At 43.2% G+C, this 25,316-nt stretch overlaps 1 protein-coding gene across 1 annotated transcript in view; it reads right to left on the reverse strand.

The window, feature by feature from the left end:
* LOC124612449 (kalirin) overlaps window positions 1-25,316 on the reverse strand; it is a 1,731,149-nt gene that overhangs the window by 405,891 nt on the left and 1,299,942 nt on the right. Inside the window, exon 29 of the mRNA XM_047140672.1 lies at window positions 1,843-2,098. Within this exon, the coding sequence (XP_046996628.1) occupies window positions 1,843-2,098 (256 nt within the window). The remainder of the gene's footprint in view (window positions 1-1,842; window positions 2,099-25,316) is intronic.

The raw sequence follows: 25,316 nt of genomic DNA on the forward strand, positions 1-25,316 counted from the left end.
GTTGTTTTTGTGCGCGCCTACTGTAATTTCTCGTAATCCAGAGCATTGTAATTGACAATAACACGTCGTAAGAGTGCTTCATCATATGCTTCCTGCCGAGCGAGTCGGCGCACTAATTCAGACGTTGCAGTCGTATTAGAAGGCAGGTTCAAATTACCATCGGACCATTCTGATTTTGGTCTTATCTTGTTTTCCTGTATCACTTGACGAGAATGCCGGAATCGTTAAGATGGGAACTTGAAATTACGACCGCATCCGGACCACTTCTATACGCCACAATTAAGGTAATCGTGGACGTCCTATTGCTGCGTCCCGTCACGAGGCACAATCTGTGTGACACCATCATTTTACATGGTTGGTATCTACGTTCCGGTTTTTTGTTGTTGTTATTGTTACTTACTGAGCGAGCCAGTCCCCTAACCAACGTTTTCAGTTTTTCTCTGTGGCAACAGCTCTTATACCATCCACTACCTCCTAATTTATTAAATGTTTAAGCCTCATTTTAAGTGCGCCTGTAGGGTCGCTATGGAACCATTTATCCGTTTGCGTCCGTAGTCGACCCCTGTAAAAGCAAGTCGTGCTGTCACGTCTTGTCCTTAGCCCTCTGTTGCCGAAGGCTCACTCGTGTACCGTTGATAACTGCACGACCCAAAGCTTTACGCTTCGCCTTGGCCGCGCGGAGTGGCCGTGCGGTTTGAGGCGTCATGTCACGGATTGTGCGGCCTGTCCCGCTGAAGGTTTGAATCCTCCCTCGGGCGTGTATGTGTATATATATATATATATATATATGTGTGTGTGTGTGTATGTGTGTGTGTTGTGCTTAGCTTAAGTTAGTTTAAGCAGTGCGCAAGTCTAGCGACCGATGACCTCAGCAGTTTGGACCCTTAGAAATTCACACACATTTGAACATCTGAGCCTCCCGTGGGCCCGTCAGCACCGACATTGGACTGTTTATGACAGGAAACATGTTGCCCGGTCGGACGAGTCTCGTTTCAAATTGCATCGAGCGGATGGACATGTACAGGTATGGAGACAACCTCGTGAATCCATGGACTCTGCATGTTAGCAGGGGACTGTTCAAGCTGGTGGAGGCCCTGTAATGGTATAGGGCGTGTATAGTTGGAGTGATACGGGACCTCTGATGCGTATAGATACGACTGTGATAGGTGACACGTGCGTATGCATCCTGTCTGATCACCTGTATCCATTCATGCCCATTGTGCATTCCGACGGACTTGGGCAATTCCAGCAGGACGATGCGACACCCCACACGTCCCGAATTGCTACAGAGTGTCTCCAGGAGCACTCTTCTGAGTTTAAACACTTCCACTGGCCACCGAAATCCCCAGACATGAACATTATTGAGCATATCTGGGACGCCTTGCAACGTGCTGTTCAGAAGAGATCTCCATCTCCTAGTACTCTTACGGATATATGGACAGTCCTGCAGGATTCATGGTGTCAAGTTCCTGCAGCACTACTTCAGACATTAATCGAGTCCATGCCACGTAGTGTTGCGGCACTTCTGCGTGCTTGCTTGGGCCCTACGAGATACTAGGCAGGTGTACCAGTTTCTTTGGCTCTTCAGAGAATTTTTGGTTACCTAAAAAAAAGTCATGCTATAGAGAGTTAATTTTAATCGTGTTTCGCCGCCATTACTGTACTCAAGTTTGAGGCCAGGACGAACTAAGCATACCGCCTCGCAGCGGTCTGGACAGCGAGCTGGGATGGTCGCTTTAAGCCATACAGTAAATGCCCTGCTTCTGCTCGTTGACGACGTGGTGTGCAAGCAAATTCAGCGTCCGCGCGATGGGCAAGACATAGAGCAGTACGGGTACTCACCAGAGTCGTGGTCTGGAGCGGGCTTGCGCTGCGGGGACGTGGTCTTGGCGGCGGCGGGCGGCTGCTTGAGCACGGCGAGCGGCACCAGGCCCTCGGGCGGCGAGTCGACGCCCGCGCTCGGCATCCGCACCAGGCACCAGTCGGGGCCCGCCGCCTCCACCACCTCCACCTGCTGCCCCTTGGTCACGCTCAGCTCGTGGCTGCCCGCCGCGGCCACGTGGTCCGCCACCACCCACGTCATCTCCACGCCGCCCGCCTGCAACACGTACAAACACGTGTGTGTGATCGATAGAATACACTGATGCTACTGGTACTACACTACTGGCCATTAAAATTGCTACACCAAGAAGAAATGCAGATGATAAACGGGTATTCATTGGACAAATATACTAGAACTGACATGTGATTACATTTTCACGCAATTTGGGTGTATGGATCCTGAGAAATCAGTGCCCAGAACAACCACCTCTGGTCGTAATAGTGGCCTTGATACGCTTGCGCACAGAGCTTGGATGGCGTATACAGGTACAGCTGCCCATGCAGCTTCAACACCATACCACAGTTCATCAAGAGTAGTGACTGGCGTATTGTGACGAGCCAGTTTCCCGGCCACCATTGACCAGACGTCTTCAGTTGGTGAGAGATCTGGAGAACGTGCTGGCCAGGGCAGCAGTCGAACATTTTCTGTATCCAGAAAGGCCCGACAGGACCTGCAACATGCGCTCGTGCATTATCCTGCTGAAATGTAGGGTTTCGCAGGGATCGAATGAAGGGTAGAGCCACGGGTCGTAACACATCTGAAATGTAACGTCCATTGTTCAAAGTGCCGTCAATGCGAACAAGAGGTGACCGAGACGTGTAACCAATGGCACCCCATACCACCACACCGGGTGATACGCCAGCATGGCGATGACGAATACACACTTCCAATGTGCGTTCACCGCGATGTCGCCAAACGCGGATGCGACCATCATGATGCTGTAAGCAGAACCTGGATTCATTCGAAAAAAATGACGTTTTGCATTCGTGCACCCAGGTTCGTCGTTGAGTACACCATCGCAGGCGCTTCTGTCTGTGATGCAGTGTCAAGGGTAACCGCAGCCATGGTCTCCGAGCTGATAGTCCATACTGCTTCAAACGACGTCGAACTGTTCGTGCAGATGGCTGTTGTCTTGCAAACGTCCCCATCTGTTGACTCAGGGATCGAGGCGTGTCTGCACGATCCGTTACAGCCATGCGGATAGGATGCCTGTCATCTCGACTGCTAGTGATACGAGGCCGTTGGGATCCAGCACGGCGCTCCGTATTACCCTCCTGAACCCACCGATTCCATATTCCGCTACCAGTCATTGGAACTCGACCAACGCGACCAGCAATGTCACGATACGATAAACCGCAATCGCGATAGGCTACAATCCGACCTTTATCAAAGTCGGAAACGTGATGGTACGCATTTCTCCACCTTACACGAGGCATCACAACAACGTTTCACCAGGCAACGCCGGTCAGCTGCTGTTTGTGTATGAGAAATCGCTTGGAAACTTTCCTCGTGTCAGCACGTTGTAGGTGTCGCCACCGGCCCCAACCTTGTGTGAATGCTCTGAAAACCTAATCATTTGCACATCACGGCATCTTCTTCCTGTCGGTTAAATTTCGCGTCTGTAGCACGTCATCTTCGTGGTGTAGCAATTTTAATGGCGAGTAGTGTATTATTCATCTGTAGAGGACGTTTTCTACATATATTGCACTTGCCGTGGTGTCACAGATTAAAAATAAAAAACCTATTTTATATCTACTGACAGTTATCTACTTTCAGCTTGGTCCACAAGTAAAGTTTTGTTGCATGATCATGCAAGACTGATGGCAGCTGTACGAAGTTCGTGAAAAATCCGTGTGTCCACTGCCGTAAGTATGCCATTGTCTTTCGCCACTGTACACACTAAAATAACAGTTCGAACCTCTAGCGTCATCGTGAGGAGACCGGCAGTGAAGCTAATTTTCAACAGTAAGACTGACGTGCGTCCACATGCACAGACTTGCAGACTTGTCGACAGTCTTACGTGTACACGATGTTACAGCATATCAGTCCTCTGTGGCTCTGTGAAACTTGATTCAGTTCATGCAATACTGTCAAACTTCTGTTTGACAAATCTGGCATGATCACGCAAGACTGTCGACTAAACGTTACGTTTAGACCACCAGATCAGAAACGAAGCGAGTAAAAGTGCACTGTTGAGGGTTGCCGACATTAGAAATCAAGTCGCCGTTGTTACGTCAGTGCCATACTGGCTTCCTTCCGTCCCGTTCCAGATCTGCATGCATGACGGTTCTGAGAATTGCAGCGCTGCGGTCGCTTCCTGCTCGTCCACTAGTTCCCTCATGCGTGCAGCACTTTAAAGCCGTGACGCAGCATGGAACTTGAGTGCACGATCTTGATGTTGTAGCGTAGCACTGTAAAGGCGAGAATGACCGACTCTTGGGATCAGCAGGCGTCTAACGATGTTGTGTTTTGTGAGGTTAGGGCGAGTGCAAGATCTGAATTAAGTGGTGCCGTTTATATAATTGCAAATGTGTTCCAAACGAGGACGAACTATGCCTGGAGAAAGTACGATGACACTTCACATGGAAATCAAACAACTTTGTCAAATGCAAACAAAACAGTTGTTTTCTTATTTAATAAATTTTCTGTTAACTTTCGTATATGTTGTGGAGTAGTTGTAATTAAATTTTCTCTACTTGAGCCAGTGTAGACGGAAATCTATTTACTGTTGTTTGGCCAGCTTTATAAGAATGATGTTCAGACTATGTGTTGCACGATTTGCGTTGTTAGTTGTGTTACCATCATGATTTCTTGTTAGGCGGCGGGACTGGACCATCTGTTTCTTTTTTTTTTTGGGGGGGGGGGGTGGAGGGGTTGGGGGAAAGCTCGGAACCCGAGGACCAAAGACATGCAGTGTGACTGTCACACGTTGCTGCTGCTTCGGCAATACGTGATCCCTGCTCTCCGTGAGAGAGATGCTTTGGACTCAAATGTTCTGATGCACGATGGAGTTCTACCTTACACTGATCGAGAGGTCACTCGGTTACTCTGTTAACACATTTGGAGAAAAGGGAATCATTGGGCGATCGTTCCAAACTGCGTGGCGAACAAGGTCACTAGATTTGTACCCGTGTGATTTCTGGCTGTGAGGCAACCTGAAGGACAGTGTTCATCAATCGGGCACTAACGCACTTTGGAGGCTGAAAATGACCATACCGAGGGCGGTAGTCAACATTGCACCTGAGACGTTTCGGGCAGTGGCAGAGCAATCTTTAGTGCAACTTCAGGCTGTCGTAGATGCACGCGATCGTCATACAGAGCAACGTTTGTAAAATGGAACGTGAACATGTGTAAGCTTTCTTCGAAAAATTGTCTATATGTGTGAATACTGATTATATTGTTTCCCAAAACTTTCTCCTCGTGTAACGTATACTTTAGATATCGTGTTCGACTGCTGAGCAATACTGACTGTTGGTTGACCCTGTGCTGCACATCTGAACAATGTTGTGAAAAAAAACTTTAAACTTAATGAAATACAGAATTTTAAATAATGAAAATGCATCTAATTAAATGCGAAAAGAAACTAACTATGTGTTCAATGAAAACTACATAACTGAAACTCAGTACCGAAGTACATATGAACGTTACGTGATATGTAGTTCAATGTTTGACTTGGAATAACCACAAAAAGAAATTACTGCTCTACTAAAAACATTTAAAAAATAGCTGTATGAAATTACCAACACTGTTCACTGCTCACTGAAAATTAATCTGTTTGCTTAGCACAACGCTTGCTAATTCTGACTACGTAGTGTTCCCTCACAAGAATGCAAGGTGAGATCTGCCCTGAAATAAATGTGACTTATCTCTTGCTCAGCACTCTGTTTTATGTCTCATGTACTGACGTTCTCGAAAGCAAATACAAATCAGCAGATGCAGCAGCCAAAGAAAAATTACCTACTATGATTCCTTTCTTTTTTCGCTTTTCAAAAACACTCAGTTGCTACTTGTAGCGTAAGGTGCAATGCACACACAACAAACTATTCAAAACTTTACTAAGAATGATGGAGGTGGGTTTTACATTAAAGAAAATCGTTCTTGAAAAATGAAACTCTGATTATTGAGATAAAGAACTGTACAACATAAGGAGACTCTAACAATTGCGAAATTCTCCCACTGTCAAAATTACCGACATCTCAACCGAATGCGTAATTTGTGACATACTGAAACAAAGACATCAAACTAACACTAATTACTAATCTGACGGACAAAGATTTTCTCAGTTAATAGTTCTGACAAATAAACACCTGAATCTTGCGCATGCATGGTTTACCTTCAAAATTCCTCGAAAATTATTCTCCGTTACTACAAAGAATGAAACATCTTTATAAACAAATTTTCATGTCCATAATCAAGTATTCCACATAGTTTCTCCCACATTCACAAATCACAGTTTTCATTCTCTGAAAAACTCAACGGCTCGCTACTGTGACTCAAATAAGAAATGCCCCTTCGCAGCACAACTGACTTACTAGCAAGTATACCACAGATAAAACTAAGCAGAGTCAAGGATCTTATTCACTATTCGTGCAGTGCGCTCATTCATCTTTGTCCCAGCACATTAAAGGTGAATTATTTACAACAGCAGAAAACGTATGAAAACGTTACACACGGTACCGGTACGCAATTAACGAATGGTACCATCTCCTGTGCAAATGAAAATGTGTTTCTTTCAAAGTTTCTTCGCTACTGTGTGTGTGTGTGTGTGTGTGTGTGTGTACGTACTTAGAAAGTAGAAACAAAAAATATTCAGTGCCATTTCATGGTAAATAATAATCGTCATGCCAAACAGCTGCGTATGTAGCGGCGATGCCGTGAGTCCTCGGTTATAGTCGCTAACACTTGTACTCGCTGTCGTTTCTACGCTGGTAGAATCCACTTCTACCCGACAACAGTCTCATGAGAGTATACAGAACTCATTTCGTATATCTAATCTACTTACGCGTCTATTACCACAGGCATGGAATAGGTAGTAGGCCGTGTCCACGCAGGAGGCTCCGAAGCAGCATTTGTCTGACGTAATGCAGCGAAACCAGGGAAAATTTGTATCAGAATAGCCGGATGGTGAATGGAGAGTCTATCACACCGAATACAAGGTCAGTCTGTCGTAAAGAGCGAAATGTCATTCGTTTAGTCCCTGCCGTACAATACGGCTTTTTTTATAAAATATTTCAAAGAATGACTTTTTATAAAGCAAAAAGCTAGTCCTACACTGTTCATTCATTTGACAACAGAGGAATTAGTTCATTTTCTTTAAATTTACTGCCAAGCGAAATAAATTAGCAACAATTTCCCTGGACGTGACTCTTCTGCCCAGGTAATGAGTCACATCGTCTGCGAGTTGGTGAGGTCTTTGCCATTCCGTCGCCATCGATCAAAGTGCGTCTCGCTATTACCAACCTCACACATTACGTCAAATCTGGTTAACTATTCTGAGACGAAAAGAGAGATGCGAAAGAGGTTACGAAGCTACACTTTTTAGATAAACAGAATACACAACAGAGGCTATTTACTGAATAAAATCCGGTAGAAAAACAGCAATACATTCTACAGCCTCCAAATGGTAGCGATAGCATTTTTTACTGAGAACAACAGGCACATGCGCCAACCAATTTCTATCTCCTAAATCGCGACTGCAGAGCACGACGGCAGTCGTGACCACACAGTAATTGGCGCCGTCCGGCTCCTACGATCAGGAGCCCGCTATCTGTAAGCCGAACATCTAATTAGCTGCGGAGCTCGTGCGGCGCGAAACCTGACCGCGAAAGAAACCGCTCCCGCTGCGACGCGAGTGTCAACAAATTAAACGGCGGCTGCACGGGGCTTTTACGACCTGCCGGCCACCCTTAAGCGCCAGTGTTAACTCATTTGCGCGCCAGATAACCATCGACCCCTGGCCGGCCGGCAGTAACGCGCTTAACGCTGATCCCCACGTCGTGTTCAATAGTTGCCGCCTACGATACGCGGCAATGACGGGCGACTGTAAAAATTAACCGGCAGATTCAATCCCTGAGCGCAGAGAAAGAGAGATTCATTTCGCATCCAGCTACAGCACTGAACCCGCGTCGTGAAATTAAGTGTTCTTAGGGGCACATGTGCATTTACGAGATGAGGCTATACAATAACGGGACTATTGTGATAAAACACTTTATTTAAAGAATACATGTATTTAGTTATCGCCACCCTCAATATATTCCCCTCCTCTATCCTTACATCACTCCATACCAATTTTGTACTGATGTGAACAGTGCTGGAAGTCTTCATCTGACTCCTTGATGACGCGTGCCGCACTTACTTTCACTTCATCGCACTGAAATCTCGTTCCCGTTAATGTAGATTTGACCTTGGGAAATAAATAAAAGTCCTATTGTGCTAGGTCAGGTGAATAAAGTGGCGGTCTTAACGCTGGGATCTTTCCTTCGCTAGAACCTCCTTAACAGACAATTCAATACGAACAGGTGCCTTGTCAAGATGCAGAACCTGCGAGTCGTTCTTCCACAATGCGGGTCGGTTTTTATTTGTTTTCTCACGGACTTAACTAAGAACCTCAAGGCAATAAGTTTGATTAATAGTTTGACATTCATGAACCCATTAAAGATACACAATTTCACGAGAGTCGTAAAAACCATCTTCATTACTTTTATTTGCTCATTTCAGCTGTTTCGCTCTTGGTGAAGTTGAGCCCTTCCATTGCATTGACTGGCGCTTAGTTTTCGCATCTTAACTGAAAACCCAAGACTCGTCACATGTTATTCGTCTCTCCGAAAAATTAGGGTCATTTTCAACGGTATGCAAAGTGTAAGTACAAACATTTTCAAGATTTTGTATTTGTTTGACTGTGAGAATTTTCGGCCTCATTCTCGCGTACACTTTTCACACGTTAAATTGATTACGTAAAACTTGCCTTACGCATTCCTTCTCAACTCCGACAGTTTCAGCAATCGATCCAATACCCAGCCGACAGTCAAATCGAATCAGATCAGCCGCGCGGATTGGCCGCGCCGTTTGTGGCGCCATGTCATGGATTGCGCGGCCGATTCCGCCGGAGGTTCGAATCCTCCCTCGGGCATGGGTGTGTGTGATGTTCTTAGTATAAGTCAGTTTAAGTAGTGTGTAAGTCTAGGGACCTATGACCTCAGCAGTTTGGCCCCTTAGGAATTCACACACATTTGAACATTGTTTAATGACGTCACCTACTTTTTCAGTATGTTCATCCATTTTTGATGCTGAAGGGCTTCTCGAGCGTGAGCGCCGTGAGTCACCTTCACTATCTTCTCGGCAACCTTAGAAACGCATACGCGGTGAACAGTCTTCGCTATACACTTCTTTTAGTAAAAAGACAGGTTTCAATGGCAATTTTTCCAAGTACCATGTGAAACTCGAAGACAATTCGTTGCTCTGTTATTACACTAAGCATTTTTTAGGTAAAACAAAATAACAGCTCTTACACAAACGAAGCCCACGGCTACACTGACTTGTCTACAGGCAGCAGAGATGCCGTATTCGACAGAAAAAAAATGGTTCAAATGGCTCTGAGCACTATACGACTTAACTTCTGAGGTCATCAGTCGCCTAGAACTTAGAACTAATTAAACCTAACTAACCTAAGGACATCACACACATCCATGCCCGAGGCAGGATTCGAACCTGCGACCGTAGCAGTCACGCAGTTCCAGACTGAAGCGCCTTTAACCGCACGGCCACACCGGCCGGCCCGACAGAAAAAGGCTTCATGCTTCACAACTGTTGGTCGTTCACCTTTGTCGCTTGCGTACTTAGTTTGTGACAACAACAGTCCCGTTATTTTATAGCTATACCTCGTACACCTACACGTACGCCCCCTATGGTGTGTAGCGGAGGGTACTTTGTGTACCTCTCACTTTCCCCTTTCCTGTTCCGGTCACCAAAGGTGTGCGGGAAGAGAGACTGTTGGTAAGCCTTCGTGTGGGCTCGAATCTGATTTTACCTCCACTGTCTCTTCACGAGATATACGTAGGCGGAAGCAATACAGAGAGTTTCAAAACAGGAGGGTATATACTGAGGCTTGTGTTCCCCACATGTAGACAATAAAAACTTGAGCCCGAAAATGTTCATCACCCACATATTTGCCTGGGTACGTATCCCGCTAATCATCTAATTCATTTTAATTACAAACATACTTCCGCTATCGTCTCTAATCTGTTCCATGGCCGCTTTATTTTTTCTTCTAATAATTTCCATCTTGCATCGCTAAATTTTTTGCCGAGAAATTCTCGATTTTAGAAAGTTTTCCGCATTAAAAGTTGTCCTCTGCTATAGCAAGCAGAGCTTTGAAAACATAAACTAGTAGTCACATCACCTTGAGGAACACAGCGACTGTTTTGGAAAGGATTTTGTAATTATTATACGTTTCCACCTCAGGTCAGAAAATTGAGTCACTATCGGTGTAGACGTCTTAAGTAGTAGTGATCAGCATATGACTTGAACATGTTACGTAGACGTTTTACATGCAACATTAGGAACTGCCTGTTCCATCTACAGAAAATTATGCCATAGTTTCGTTGACCTATGTATCTCATTCATTTCAGGTTTTCTCATACTACTAAGATGTTGTTCCCACCTCTCTCTGTATACGGTTTTTTCGTCGTTAACAGCATCTTAATTCAATTAATTCTGAACGTTTTAATTTCTTATTAAATCTCTTCTTTTGCAACCCTTCACTCTCATTTCTGCTGTTTTTTACCTACGACGGAAAATTGTGGAAATTTGTGGAAAGGTCTTATGGGACCCAACTGCTGATGTCGGTCCCTAAGCTTAAACACTACGTAACCTAACTTAAAACTAACTGACGCCAATGACGACACACACACAGCCATGACCTACGATGTAAGAACTGTTTTAAAACATAGCAATTGCTAATCATTTGAGTGGTAGAGGCTTAAATATGCACAAAATCAGGTCTGCTAACGTATAATTCACGAACTCCAGTTAATGTAAAGCAAGGGACGTTGCTTCTAATCACCGCCGCTATAGGCATGACCCATGATAAACACCTTATACTTACTTTTGTTGGGTACGTAAAATCTGTTTCACAATCATTTCATGGCCGGAAATATTAGGAGGGACTTATACACGTCAGTTCGGACTTGTTTTCCTAGTTCTGAATTCAATATTCCAATCTCTATTTTGGCCTGAATTAGTTTTCATTCCGCTGAATGTGCAGCTCTAGGTTTGATATGAATTGAAAGGAAGAAGCTGTCAGTTGATCAAACTTTCCTTCATTAATGTTGTGGATGACATAAAAAAAGAACTGGTGGATTTGGTTATGTCGATGTGAAACGAATCAAAAATAATTCAATTTTCCACGCACTGCAAATGAAATCATACCGTATGAAGTTACGCGCCAAAGCTTCAGATAACAAGATACATTGTGCACGTTGTCACAGCGCCGTAAAATGCTTTCATTTGCGTTTGAATGAGTTCGGATAATTTAAAAGGATTGATACAAGTGAGGTTGGAAATTTCGCTGTCCACAATTTTGCTACCGCGCCTAATCGATCCGCTTAAAATACTGGAAAGTTAATGAATAAAAGCGACGAAAACAGCTGTACTCGCGTTCTGTCTGTGTTTATACGCTGTATGATCAATTTGTACCACAGGACAACTAAAGCGACTACGGCGTGCGTTGCGTTTTTGTATCAGTATGTACGGTGTTTATCTGTCGTACAGGATGAAAACCCTCAGGACCTGAAAGGAAGGTTACAGTTTTGCGTACTGCCGACTTCAAGGCTAAAGCAAACAATCCGGCACTGGTATGAAGAGATTTGCCGAAACTATGTAAGGTCTACACAAAACCATGAGACCACCTTGTAAATCACTGTGTCGCCTAGATTTGTTTATCTCTTGATAATTATAATGTCGAGAAGCTGTTTGCAGCCCAGCAAACGATGTGGAGCAGAGGTAAGACACTGATTTCGCATTCATTACGACTTGGAGAGAGTGGGGGATGGTTTGAAGTGCTATTCCTTGCCTAGATTTAGGTTTCCCTGGCTCAGTTATGATAAGCGCTGGGATAATTCCTCCGGAAACGAAACCCTGTTTCTTCCCTAATCCGTGGTTATGACTCGCCTCTAATGACCTCGTCGTCGATAGAACGTTAAAACGTAAACTTCCTTCATCCCTTCCTTCCTTTCTTCTCCTCCCACTACGTTTTAACAATCGCGGAAGTTCACTAGTTCAGATTGTCACTGGCGGAACGAGTCCTTACATTTGTTCCCTACACATGCTTCATATATCTCTGTTTTCACACTTATACCTGCACAGGGCGCCCAGAAACAGTACGAAAAGCTTCTAAGGGTGTTGAAGTATAGCTTGTGCTGAGAAATAGTTGTTCAGAGAAACAAATTCTATACGTTGCGTCCTTTTCGATTTAATTAGCACTGAAGTTAACCAATCACGTCGTTGTGCACGCAAATTCAAGCAGCCTACCAGATAACATTTTTGATAGCGCAAGAAATTGCTCGTCTGTTATGTCGTATTCGATCCTTACACCGTCCCATGTCCAAGTTCTGTTAAGAACGCAAACAAATAATTCGTTTGACAACACCAATACAGTGCGCGCAAAGACCTGATTGGCTAACTCCAATCGGAAACGGCGCAACGTACCAAATGTTTTTCTTAACAGTTGTTTCTCAGTTATCTCTCAGCACAACCTACCCTACAACGCCTTTTGAAGCTTTCCAGACTGTTTCTGATCACGTTACAAGTACATCGAACCAATATCATCCAACTGTTTTCCTATTCCAATCGCGCACTGAGCGGGGGAAAATGACTGTCTACATGCTTCTGTGCGTACCCTAATCTCACTTATGTTCCTCTCATAATCTCCACGCCGAAAACACGGTGGTGGTAGCATTATAGTTTCACCGTCTTCTTCGGATGCAGGTTCACTAAATTTACGTAACAGGGTTTGGCGAGAAGTATCAGGTGGTTATAATTAAAGCGCGACTGCTCACAAAGGTCCAGTGAAGGCTTCAATTATCGTATGGCAGTGAAACTTAGTAGATATTTTAATGCACTAGTGCGGAACCGATTTACGCGTGGGAAAAAAATTAGTTCCAATTTTGGCCAAATGGCGCAAATTTAGCGCTGTGCTTACAAGACAGAGGTATAGAAATGTTTCCATACGTAATGGATAAGTGAGAAAGGCTTAATGTTGATTTTATTCTTAATCGCCACTAACACAATTTGTCAAATATGAACACCGGAGACGCCAACGAGATGCTGTACAGCGCCAGATTTTCCCCTGGTGGCCAAAACTGGAACTAATTTTTCTCCATCATGAATCGGTTCCACATTAACGCATTAGCATATCTACCAAATTTCGCTGCTATACGATAATTACAGCCCACACGGGACCTCCTTAAGTAGTAGCACTTTAATTATAACCACCTAATACGAGCGTAAGTCAATTAATATCTGCAGTTTAATTATATTTTTGTTTACTTTGGTAGTACTGTCACTTTACGTTGATGACGCATGCTTTGTTTATTTGTTGTTATATCTTTGCAATTTTCAACCTGCTATGTTAGTTTCATTATCGGTGCTGCGCTGTTAATTAACATCTACATCTACGTGATTACTCTCCTATTCACAACAAAGTGCTTGGCAGAGGGTTCAATGAACCACCTTCAAGCTGTCTCTCTACCGTTCCACCCGCGAACGGCACGCGGGAAAAACGAGAGGTTAAATTTTTCTGTGCGAGCCCTGATTTCTATTATTTTATCGCAATGATCATATCTCCCTATGTAGGTGGCTGCCAACAGAATGTTTTCGCAATCGGAGGAGAAATCTGGTGATTGAAATTTCATGAGAAGATGCCGATCCCGTCGCAACGAAAAACGCCTTTGTTTTAATGATTGCTACTCCAATTCACGTATCATGTGTGTGGCACTGTCTCCCCTACTTCGCGATAATACAAAACAAGCTCCCCTTCTTTGTATTTTTTCGATGTCATCCGTCAGTCCCATCTGATGCAGATCCCACACCGCACAGCAATACTTCAGGATAGGGCGGACAAGCGTGGTGTACGCAGTCTCTTTAGTAGATCTGTTGCACCTCCTAAGCGTTCCGCCAATGAATCGCAGTCTTTGGTTGGCTCTACTCACAAGATTATCTATATGATAGTTCCAATTTAGGGTATTTGTAATTGTAATCCCTAAGTAGTTAGTTGAATTTACAGCCTTCAGATTTGGGTGACTTATCGCATAATTGAAATTTAGCGGATTTCTTTTAGTACTCACTTGAATAACTTCACACTTTTCTTAATTCAGGGTCAATTGCCACTTTTCGCATCATACAGATAACTTATCTACATCATTTTGCAATTCGTTTTGGTCATCTGATGACTTTACAAGACAGTAAATGACAGCATCATCTGTAAACAATCTAAGACGGCTACTAAGATTGTCTCCCAGGAACAACACAGGGCCTATAACAGTTCCTTGGGGAACGCCGGACATTATTTTTGTTTTACTCGATGACTTTCCGTCTATTACTACGAACTGTGACAATTCTGACAGGAAATCACGAATCCAGTCGCACAACTGAGGCGATATTCAACAGGCAAGCAGTTTGGTTAAAAGACGCTTGTGAAGAATCACGGCTGCCCCGCTGTCTATTTGCACCAAAGAAGAGCAACGTTCAGTGATCCGTTTTTTGTTGTCGGAAGGCGTATCAGGGGCCGAAATTCATCTAAGACTTTCGGTACAGTACGGGAACATTGTTTTGCCACAACGGAGTGTCTACGAATGGATTCAAAAATTCCGAAACGGTTGCACAAGTGTTACGCACGATGAAGGAGCCGGACGACCGTTTACCGCCACAAATAAAGAAACCATTGAGCGTTTACGTGAAATGATTCTCTTGGACAGATGATTGATTATTGACGATGTGGCACATCGTCTGCAAATTAGTCATGGTTCTGCCTACGAAATCATCCACAACAGAGTTGGATTTCATAAAGTTTCTGCAAGATGGGTCCCAAAACAACTCACATAGTTGCATAAACAAACGCACTTGGACATCTGCAAAAAACATTTGGATTGCTGTGTTAACGTAGGGGAAAACTTCTTAGACACGATCATTACTGGTGACGGAACATGGATCCATCATTACGAGCCGGAGAGTAAACGGCAGAGTCAGGAATGGAAACATCCAAATTTGCTATGGAAGAAAATGTTCAAAACCGAACAGTCCGCAGAAAAACTGATGCTTACGGTTTTTTTGGGATGCACAAGGTCCAGTACTGGAACATTACGGGGAAAGGGGCACAACAATAAACAGTGTACGGTACAGTGAGATGCTTACTGCCAGGCTAAAGCCTGCAATTTGAAGCAAACGCCAAAGATTGCTGTCAAAAGGTGTTCTGTTGCACGACAATATGCCCGTCCGCATACTGCTGCCCACACTGCTGAAACGCTCCAGAAACTCAAATTTGAAGTACTGGATCATCCTCCATATAGTCCCAATCATACCCCTTCTATCATTTGTTTGGTCCACCCAAACAGGCATTAAAGGGCCGTCGATTTGCCCCGGACGAAGCAGTGAAAGAAGCGGTGCATTCCTGGTTCAAATGGCTCTGACAAGGGAACCTCCCCATCGTACCCCCCCCCCCCCCCCCCCTCAGATTTAGTTATAAGTTGGCACAGTGGATAGGCCTTGAAAAACTGAACACAGATCAATCGAGAAAACAGGAAGAAGTTGTGCGGAACTATGAAAAAAATTAAAAGTAAAATATACAAACTCAGTAGTCCATGCGAAGATAGGCAAGATCAAGGACAATGGGAGTCTAGGTGCGCCGTGGTCCTGTGGTTAGCGAGAGCAGCTACGGAACGAAAGGTCCTAGGTTCAAGTCTTCCCTCGAGTGAAAAGTTTAATTTTTTATTTTCAGTTAATGTGACAAACTCTTATGTTTTCATCACTTTTTTGCGAGTGATTATCACATCCACAAGAAAATCTAAATCGGGCAAGGTAGAAGAATCTTTTTACCCATGTACAAGTTAGGTGGGTCGACAACATATTCCTGTCACGTGACGCACATGCCGTCACCAGTGTCGTATAGAATATATCAGACGTGTTTTCCTGTGGAGGAATCGGTTGACCTATGACCTTGCGATCAAATGTTTTCGGTTCCCATTGGAGAGGCACGTCCTTTCGTCTACTAATCGCACGGTTTTGCGGTGCGGTCGCAAAACACAGACACTAAACTTACTGCAGTGAACAGAGACGTCAATGAACGAACGGACAGATCATAGCTTTGAGAAAATAAAGAAAGTAAAATTTTCAGTCGGGGGTAAGACTTGAAGCAAGGACCTCTCGTTCCGCAGCTACGCACGCTAACCACGGCGCTCCTTGACTCCCAGTCTCCTTGATGTTGCATATCTTGCGCATGGACTACTCAGTTTGTATATTTTACTAATTTTTTTCATAGTTCCACACAACATCTTCCTGTTTTCTCGATTGATCTGTGTTCACTTTTTCAAGGCCTATCCACTGTGCCAACTTATAACTAAATCTGAGGGGGGTGCGATGGGGAGGTTCCCTTGTGAGCACTATGGGACTTAACATCTATGGTCATCAGTCCCCTAGAACTTAAACCTAACTAACCTAAGGGCATCACACAACACCCAGTCATCACGAGGCAGAGAAAATCCCTGACCCCGCCGGGAATCGAACCCGGGAACTCGGGCGTGGGAAGCGAGAACGCTACCGCACGACGGTGCATTTCTGGCTCGCAGCTCAACCGAGAACCTTCTTTTATGAGGGCATCAGGAAGCTTGTACAACGATGGACCAAGTGCGTTGAAACGCAAGGAGACTATGTCGAAAACTGATGTTCTTGTAAGTTTCCTATATGATTACAATAAAATTTTATAATTACTTTGCGGATAATAATTGACAATGCCAGCGTATCCACTGCGAACGCAAATGAAACCAAGAGCTCGTTTCCTAAACGCGAATCAAGCTTTGTCCAATCAGAATGTATTGCTAACGATATCCAGAAGTGCTAAACATTCTAATACCCGGCTCTTGGTCAGAATTTAAAACTCTAATTCTGCGGTATACGGAGATGAAGCGTTACTGAATAACTCGTTTTTCATTACTTTCCAGCTGCCTTTGAAATTACTTTGCTCCAAGACTAAAGCATTCACATCTGTTCCGGAATCTTCATTTTTTGTTATATGAAACACCGCAGATTTCATCAGCAATACTACACAAACATTCCAAAACGGACGAAACCCATTTCGATGCATTCGTTTTGTACTTTGCAGAGAGAAAGAAGTCAAGCAAACAACGATATTCTTCGTTTGACAAATTGTAGGATATTCGGAACTGCACAAACACGTTCCACAGTTGCGTTTTAAATACTTGCTAATTATGTACATTTTCACTATCACGTCGTTCACTTCGTAGTTCATTTGCCATCTGCTAAAAAAGTGCTTCCGCAACAAACTTCTTTTGCACAAGATTTCCACCACGACTTCGCCATTAGAAACTCGAACACTTCCGCCATAGTTGTCGTTGATCAGCATCACTTCAGTTCAGAACCATCCACAACAAACCCAACGCGTTACTATGGCAACTTTATCGTCGTTTTCACCAAAGTAGTTTCTAAAATTGAACTTTCAGGTTTCAAGAAAATATATGTCGCTTCGTTGAGATAGCATGGTCGGATCACATTATATTTTCCTCTTCTACAGTTTTATGGCCCATTTATTCCTGAAGTAAACAAAAATCAGTCATATTAATCACTGCTCAATTATTAAGAATAATGAAATGTAAAATATGGTTTGCAAATGAACATAAAAAATTTCTAGAGTCTGATTTAGATACCTATTCACTTGTGACCATTCATAAGTAAAGTCATTGCTACGGTCTTCGCAAACTCAGAAGTTTGTCACTAGTGATTTGGATACCTATTCACTTGTGACCATTCAGAAGTAAAGTCATTGCTACGGTCTTCGTAAACTCTGAAGTTTGTCACTAGAAACTTTTATAAATGCTTACTTCCGCCAGTAAACCCACGATATACGATTACTCGCTGAGAATGGAGTACGAATATGCTAAAAGACCGGACTGCTTCAGTCTTCGTATGCAACACTGCTGACATGAGCGCGTAGCAGTTGGCCTAACTCAAAAATTCGTAAAATGATAAAGGAACCCTGAGCTCTTACGTTAATCAACAAACGACAAAAATACATTACTTAAAACAAAATCGAAGAACGCCAGCCTCATCGCAGCCCATCTAATGACAGAGCATTTAACCTTTCCCTTTAAAGACTTTCGGCGATAGTATAAAACCTGCACAAGTTACGAATACATGGTCAGTATATTTCACTCCTAAGTTGTGCTTGTTTTAATCATTTCTATACTGCAACTTAAAAAAAATTACAGTGATTGTCTTTTTTAGCTTCTGTCTTTAAAAAATATGGCAGTGACATCTTTTCTCAGATCACATTCACTAAACGTCATCTGTAGCTCTCGGAGAATAAAATACGATCGGATAAAACGGATTTGGAGGAACAGCGCCTATGCACAGAAACCGGTTGCGCCTGCCACCTGGTGGTGACACAGCCAACTACGATGTGCGGAGCCCCCGCTAGATAGCACGAGTGCTGCCGTAGCGCATTTGCCCATTCTGCCAATCTACACGGCATACTTCCTCATGAGAAAAATTCTATTACTACTTAATACTCGTTGTTTTTTAAAAATGACCATAACGATTGTGCACCATCGACTGCCGTAATTCATGCAACCTTACGTACATCATTCCGATTGTTATGGAAGAATACGAGAAAAATTTTGGACACATACAGGAACAAATGTGCGCTTCTGCCGATTGTCAAGTTGGGTGACATACTGAAGCTGGAAATCTACGGAGTCTGTTACTTTTATATCGGAGAGAGAAATCAAACCTTGGTTGCTACTAAAGTAGAGGTGATAACTTCTGTTTTGTGTTGTTCGAATTCTTTACTAACTTTTTTTATTTAAAAAATCCCAAACCACTGCCTAACACCTCGATGATTTAGTGACGGTGGTGCCAACGGTGCCTGCCAAACCGCACCAGGTTTGCAACACTTATTTAACGCCACGCTTTGTAAATCTCTCATCGCAAGGTCGATTCTGTAGTTTAATTGAAAGTAAAAATTAATCTAGGTTAGCTACAACAATTAATTAGTTAATTAATAACTTGCGAAGGGTTAGCGTTGGTTTAGTGACTAGGTGCAAAACTACTGATCAAAGATCTCGGGTTAGACATCTGTTCAGATCTAGTACCTTTACTGTCACTTATCGCTTCTTTCACCTCTGGCAATATACTTTATATGAAAACTACCGAGTTGCATTGCGGTTGGCAGTGCACATTACATAGCTGAACCCCCTCTTATTCGCCGGGTAAATTAGTTCAAAAGTCGGAGGAAGGCAACGACATACCATCGCCAATAGAACCATGCCTAGTAATGTACTATAGTGCAGAGAGAGGTTATTGGATAAAGTCACTGATAGTTTTACTAAGAGTAGCCGATGCTTTAAAAAAAAAAAAAATCTAAAAAACAGGTGCATTTTCATTTGCGTGGTTCCGAAAACAGACGTAACTTTCGGTATGGATGTTACACGATTTCAAGACGTCTGCTGCACTGCTGTTCGTGGCGGAAATGTCTGAGACGCTTGTCGACCTTAGCGCTTGGGATACTTAATTTTTTTTTTTTTTTTTTTTTTTTAAAGGAAGAAGAGATACCAGAAATTCTATTCTCGTGTCGACAACGTAACATGCTACAGTAACTAGAGACAAAGGCACATCGCCTTAGAACAGTTAAATATACTTTTCAACCCGTAATTACTTGCAACGTCAGAGGTAAACAACTCCAACAGCACGTCATTGACAGTGGCGTTGTTTCACTCGTGTCTCGTTCAACGCGATTAAGCTCCGCCATTGGATGGATTACTTAGTTTAATTATTTTTACTGGTTACTCGAACCTGGAAGGTACTTCTACAGCAAACCGTGCAAATTTCTGCAGGTAAATGGTGTCTATGCAACTGAAAACTTAATTTGAATAGAACCCACGAAGTGTCTCATGTGTTTTGAAGCGAAACATTTTAATAAAAGCTTTAAAGGGAGGATAGATATCTATTTCATAGCCCGACTTTTCTACGAAACATGAATGATAGAACGTAACCATAACGGCTATCTGAGGAACAATAAAACTGTGTACAAAGTGACAGAATATAAACAACTGAGAAAGTAATGTAGGCAAGTATGCAGAATACGGGTAAAATGTTAGATGTGAATGCTAGGATTCTCGAAGAGCTATGAATCGCAACATAATCACACTAATGTGACCACCTGCAAAAGTCTGAGTAAGTGTCGTTCATTATTCGTCAGCCCTGGGACACTGAAATTTCACTGAAATAGCGGGTCTACTACCCACCCCAATAAATTGATAGGGTGATTTTGAACAAGAAAATCATATGAATGAGTGTCCCTAAGCGGAGAAAGATATTTTAGAAGCGAATGAGCTACTTTAATTTTGCTTGAGTTATGCCCTTCCACGCGGAGCAGATGACTGTGTGGTAGGCAACACACATTGCATACGAACGCCGCACAGTGCTTCAGTGACATAACTAGTCTCAAACGACGCTTAGCGTGGGCGGGAAGTATTGGCCAACATTTTGTCCCAAACAAAAGGTATTCCCCATGACGACATCTGTAATCTACAGACGTTTGTCGCAACGACTTTGAAACATCATGTGTACTGACAAAACTGACAGCATACGACTTGTTTCTGATGAAGATTCCACAGACCATCTGACGCTTAGGGAATTGCACTCCATAATTTTTATCTTGCTGACAGGATTTGACTCCGGTCACGAAAACTGACAACGGCCGGAAGAGCTGTGTGCTGACCACATCCAGTGACACCTGTCGGCTGAGGAGGACACGGTGGTCCGTTGGCACCATTGGGCCTTTCGAGGCCTGTTCGGAGAGTATTTTTTTTTTATAGGATTTGAAGGTCAGTGTCCCGACAACAGTTTCCTGAAGCAGTACCAGAGCTTGATTCGTGACGGTACGAACTGGTCTGACGAAAGAAACCAGAACCGCAGATTTTGCCATGTGGTAACGATAGAACTTCTGCTTCGGTTGAAGCGATGTAAAACAAATGTTGTATTCACACTTTTAAAATGCTCAGAACAGCGTTAAAATAATCTTTTAGGAAGTTTAAATTTCAAAAACGTCCCCTTTAATTTCACAGTACCAGAACCTCATTCTTCACAGATTAGGCATAAAATCGGTTTTGAAGACTTCCGGACATTGTTGAGTACAAAAAATGTCGAGCTTTCAAATACCTGTACAATTATTTACAATCTCAACTTGACATTTAATATATAATTATAATAAAAAAAAAGTTGCATCTTCCGAGAGTCGAACAAGCATCCTCGCGATTACATGTCAAGAACGCTACACAAGCAGCTATGCGCAACTTCTTTCAAGAAGCTCGCAGTTTCTTGTGCTCAACAATACTCGGAAATCTTTAAAGACGATTTTTACGAGTGGTTTTGTAAACTACATTATACTGCTTCAGGAAACTAAGTCTGGGCACTAAATTTCGAATCCTAGAAGTATACGGAAAAAAAACATGAGAGAATACGGTAAATCTTTAAGCTCTCCTTGATACATATGACACCATCTGAGAAGCTTTAAATAAGATTTTGGGAGTAGTGTACTTCAAATCAAAAGTCCAAACGCAGCAAAGAAAAATAGCAATGATGCAGGAAGGCGAATTATGAGGGTTGCTAATGCGAAGTTGTGCCCGTTCAAGTAAAATATTTGTACGAATTTAGGCAAATTTGCTACAGGAATAGGGGAGGAATTAAGGTGAAAGGCGGAAAAGGGAAGAGCCGTTCCATGCTTTGTGGACTTTGGAACCATAGAAGGGGGTGGGTCCTAAGAGGGAGCCGGTCGTGGCACTCGTAGGCACTCAGTCCTTGCATGCAGACATCTCGTGACTGAAGTCTAGTCGCTCCAATTACTCTTCCAGTAAGGAACAGTTCACGCTGTAACTTCGTCTTCTGTAATTATTCAAGCTTCCCTATTTTCTTTTTCTTCTCGAACATTTACTTTGGCGCCTGTCCCGTCGCCAGTGACAGCATTCTAGTCAGATTAGTTAATCTTAATTAACAGACGGAAGCAGAGGTGTGCAAACTTTACACGCGGGCGCTGAAATAACAAGACAAAGAACATCGAGCGGTTCAACACTTTTCTGCAGCTAAAGGACTAAAAGCGCATAACATACCATCTGCCAGGAAGTTTCATACATTACGGTTGTTTTAAGAAATAGATCCCGAACTATACCAATAAGGCATGCAAGTGAAGCAGTATGACGACCATTAAAAGGACAATGGACTTTAAGCTGAGAAACACTTAACAGTTTTATAGTAGCTTGGAAGAAAAGAAAACGCTCTCGACATGAATACCACCAAATGTCATAATCCCTAAACCTGCCATTATATACTGAATTTCTCGGCGACTGCACTGTCGCCACATTTTAGAACCTGGAAAACGTCATATTTTAACAGCGAGGAGTTTCTGTTATGTAACTATTTATTTACTGTTAGTTTCCACCTTCAGACCATCTTCAGGTTTAGAAAAAAATTACAACAGACTACATGATAACACTTCTATGGCTTCAAGTAAAAGAAAATCCAGCCTGCATCCCTCCTGTCAATAGAAAAGTACATCAAACATTCAATAACTGACGTTCAAAACAGAAGACAAACAAATTGAAATTCTTAAAGAAACAGGAGAAAAGGTAGAGCGCCAAGTGGCGTTTGAAAAAAAACAAAATACGTGTCCAGGAATAACCTGATGCCTACAATTCTAAGTGCTAAATATGGGACAATAGACAAAGTTTCTCAGTTCAAATATTTGGGCGAAATCATTCACGAAACTTTCCTGGAAAAGACTGATTAGGAAATTTGCTGTCACACATTGGAAACAGCTTTCAGTATTACAAGAGACATCTAGAACGAAAACCGCGTTTCAAGATACATCGCACTGAGACACTAGAACACAATCATCAAACCGAAAATCTTAGGTCCAAATAATACTGGAGAACGAACCTACAGACTAAGAGCAAATAAAGAAACTGAAAAGTATGCCAACATGTACTCAAATACGAAAAATCACAGGCTAAAATTCTGTGGACATTTTAAAAGAATGAAACTGACTGGATTATTTACACGTTTTGGAATACTACGAAAGTGACAGTGAAACAATAATTGAAACGATAGAGTGGCTCTGTGCATTAAAAAGAAGAACCGGAAGAAGCAGAGACAACATGACTTGAGATACAAGAGAGAAAAATATTATGGCAGTCAACTGGTAACTGGATAGCTGTCCTGGCAGAATAATCCAAAAAGCCAGAACAACCATACCCGACATGCGGAAAGAGAGTCCATTCGGAGAAACTGAATGGAATACAGGCACATCAAGGAAAACTAAAACAAAGCGCCAGAAATGCCCCATGTTATATATCATGTAGGTTAGTGTGGCCAAAACGTGAATAATATATAAAGCAGAGATCTGGTTTCCTGTACTCTTCCAAGCACCTCTTCATTTGAAGAGACAAAGTAACAAATGAAGGGGTGCTTAGGAGAGTACAGGAAACCAGATCTCTGTGGAGGCACATCCAAACAAGAAGAGACAAACTTGCAGGGCACATCCTACAATAAAACAACATCATTGGAACAATAGCAGAAGGAGCTATTGAGGGAAGAAATCGGCTGGGGCGACCAATGCTGTCATACATGCAACAGATCATGAATGACGTTGGACGTAACACATACGTGGAAATGAAGAGGAAGGCAAACAGAAGAGAGGAATGGCGCTCTGCTGCAAACCAACCTCAGGGTTGAACACTAAAAGAGAAGAATATAAAACAGAATGTATGATTGTGAATATGTCCGGGATATTCTCCTGAACCCCTGGATCCATTTCAGCCAAATCTGGCACAGAACCATCAGACCTCACGAGTATCAGCACTGTGGGGTTTATAAACTCCTAGCGCCCAACAGGAGCAGAAATACAGACAATAACGTGGTCTTCCAGCCACAGGGGAATAGGCTGCCGTACATGACAGGAAGGTTGTGTTGGAGTTTTATCAGCCTGGATGGAGCGATGGATAGGGAGAAGTGGGGAGGAGGGTAGGGACAGAGACAGCGGCAGGTAGGGACAGAGACAGCGGCAGGTAGGGAAGGACAAAGGGTGGAGAAGAACGTGGAAACCACACACAGGGTGCAAAGGAGATGGACAGAGAGAACGGTGAGGAGGGGATATAGAAAGAGAGAGGAAGAACGAGATGTACAGAGAAAGGGAGAATAGGAGATGGTCAGAGAGAAGGGGAGAAGGAGATGGTCAATGAGAGGAGGAAGAGGAGGTGTTAGAGAGAGAGAGAGAGAGAGAGAGAGAGAGAGAGAGAGAGAGAGAGAGAGAGAGAGAGGAAGGAGGAGGAGATGAAAAGACAGAGAGAGTGGCGGGGAGGAGATGGACAGACGTGGGGGAATGAGGTGTACAGAGTGTTGGAGGTACAGGTGCAAACAGAGGGGGAGGAGAAGGTGTAGGCAACATTGCGTCGAACATCTATGATGGTGAAGCCGCAGGGAAGAGACTAGTAACAATATAATGAAAAATAAAATGTAAAAAAAGTTAATCTTCATTTACTGTTATAATCTAGTTCACCTGTTGGTGTGAAGGTTTCCACATGCTGGTAACTAAACAGCTTTTGTTAGACTTGATACCATAGCAATGTAGGTTTGTCGGACATATTGCAGGTACGTTAAGGTAATCTGAAGATCTAAACTAGTACAATAGAGCCACTTTCCATTCCATGATAAAATTACAAAAAAGTTTACCTTTCCCGGACTACAGCTTCCCCACTTGATGTGGGGAAAGAAAGGGAACTAGCGGTACGTGTCACCAAGGTACTAAGAATACTAAGAAATTTTTAATTTTGTTATAGAGGGAAGTATTGAGGGGAGATGGCGGGTAAAATCCGCAAAGGAAGAGTAAGGGATGAATACAGTGAGGAGACTCAAATGGAAGTAGGTTGCAGGAATTATCCGAAGATGCAGAGGCTGGCACAGGAGAGAGCAGCGTCGAGAATCGGTCTTCCAGGTAAAGACTACAACTCCAGGGGTCACCAAGACACTATGATAAGAGATTTATCTGTGAAAAAATGAAAATCTGGAAGATAAAAACACTCTTCCGCCCTCTCTTCTATTCGCGTAAATTCTATCCCTACAGCAGGACTGCTACGCGGTTCGGCAAAGCCGTCTCCCC

Source organism: Schistocerca americana, chromosome 4, assembly GCF_021461395.2.
Source record: "Schistocerca americana isolate TAMUIC-IGC-003095 chromosome 4, iqSchAmer2.1, whole genome shotgun sequence".
In the NCBI taxonomy this organism is placed as follows: domain Eukaryota; kingdom Metazoa; phylum Arthropoda; class Insecta; order Orthoptera; family Acrididae; genus Schistocerca; species Schistocerca americana.